This window comes from Lactuca sativa, chromosome 6 (assembly GCF_002870075.4).
Source record: "Lactuca sativa cultivar Salinas chromosome 6, Lsat_Salinas_v11, whole genome shotgun sequence".
Lineage (NCBI taxonomy): Eukaryota > Viridiplantae > Streptophyta > Magnoliopsida > Asterales > Asteraceae > Lactuca > Lactuca sativa.
In genome coordinates this window covers 45637123-45638135 of record NC_056628.2, presented here as the reverse complement: position 1 = coordinate 45638135, position 1013 = coordinate 45637123, and the positions used below count along the sequence as shown (strand labels likewise).

The window sequence follows — 1013 nt, the reverse complement described above, 5'->3', positions numbered from 1 at the left end:
TTTCATTCGCCTTGAATTTCCTCTTGTTGGTGCACAAATCTTTAAGAAATTTGGCATATCTTGGAATTTTCTTTAAGGCATCCAATAGTGGAATGTTCATTTAGACCTTGTGGAAAGTCTCAAGAAACTCTTTCTCTTCCTCATTTTTCTTTGAAGGGGCTAACCAGGAAAGAAAAAATGGAGGTATGATCAATAGCTTGATGGTCTTGTTGGAAGATTCAGGTTGATCAATGTTTGGAACATTTGGTTCCTTTGGAGGAACTACCACCGTAGGAGGTTAAAAAACCATAACATCATATTCTTCTTCTCTTGAAACTCTTTTGGGGTTGCTTTCTCCAAGTGTTTTCCCACTTTTCAAGGTTATTTCACTCACATTGGGATTCTTCTTGGTTTGATATGGAAGTTTACCTCTTTGTTCCATCTTGTTGAGAGTGGTGGCCAAGTCTCCAGTTTGTACTTGAATGTTGGAGAAGGTGTTCTTTGCCTCTTTTTGAAATTGGGTTTGGGTTTGAGCAAGAGAAGCAACAAGTTCTTGAAGACTCATTTGATGGTTACCACTTGATTGGACTTGTTGTTGAGGTTGTTGGTAATTTGGAGGGGGATAAGCTGTTTGTGGATATGGAGGTTTTTGGGAAGGATATTGTGGATATTGGGGTCTCATCATAATATTTTGTGGATTTTGCTTTGGTGGGTATGGGTTGTTTGGGTTATTCCTCCAATTTGGGTTGTATGTGTTTTGAAATCCCATGGGTCTTGGTTGACCTTGATATCCTCACATTGCATTAACATCCTCTGTTTCACTTCTAAGTGCGGGACACATATCCGTATAATGCCCCACGATTGCACAAATACCACAAACCATCAATTTTTGACCATTTCCCACTACCATTTGACTTAACACGTTAGTCAAATCAAAGAGCTTTGATTCTAACTGTTGGATGTTTCTAACTTCACCAACAACTTATGGGGAACTTCTCTTCATATCATTTCGAGTTCCAATGTTTCTTTCATTT

General features: G+C 38.6%; 1 protein-coding gene across 1 annotated transcript; it reads right to left on the bottom strand.

Annotated features, from left to right (window-relative positions):
- Nucleotides 1-277: 277 nt before the first annotated feature.
- LOC128126782 (gamma-gliadin-like) lies at nt 278-748 on the bottom strand. The gene has a single exon (XM_052764896.1). The coding sequence runs from the start codon at nt 746-748 to the stop codon at nt 278-280; it is 471 nt and encodes a 156-aa protein (XP_052620856.1).
- Between the last annotated feature and the right edge of the window lie 265 nt (nt 749-1013).

What these genes read in the sequence shown, in the direction of transcription:
- LOC128126782 (XM_052764896.1), bottom strand. Translation starts at nt 748, where the DNA reads ATGGGATTTCAAAACACATACAACCCAAATTGGAGGAATAACCCAAAC.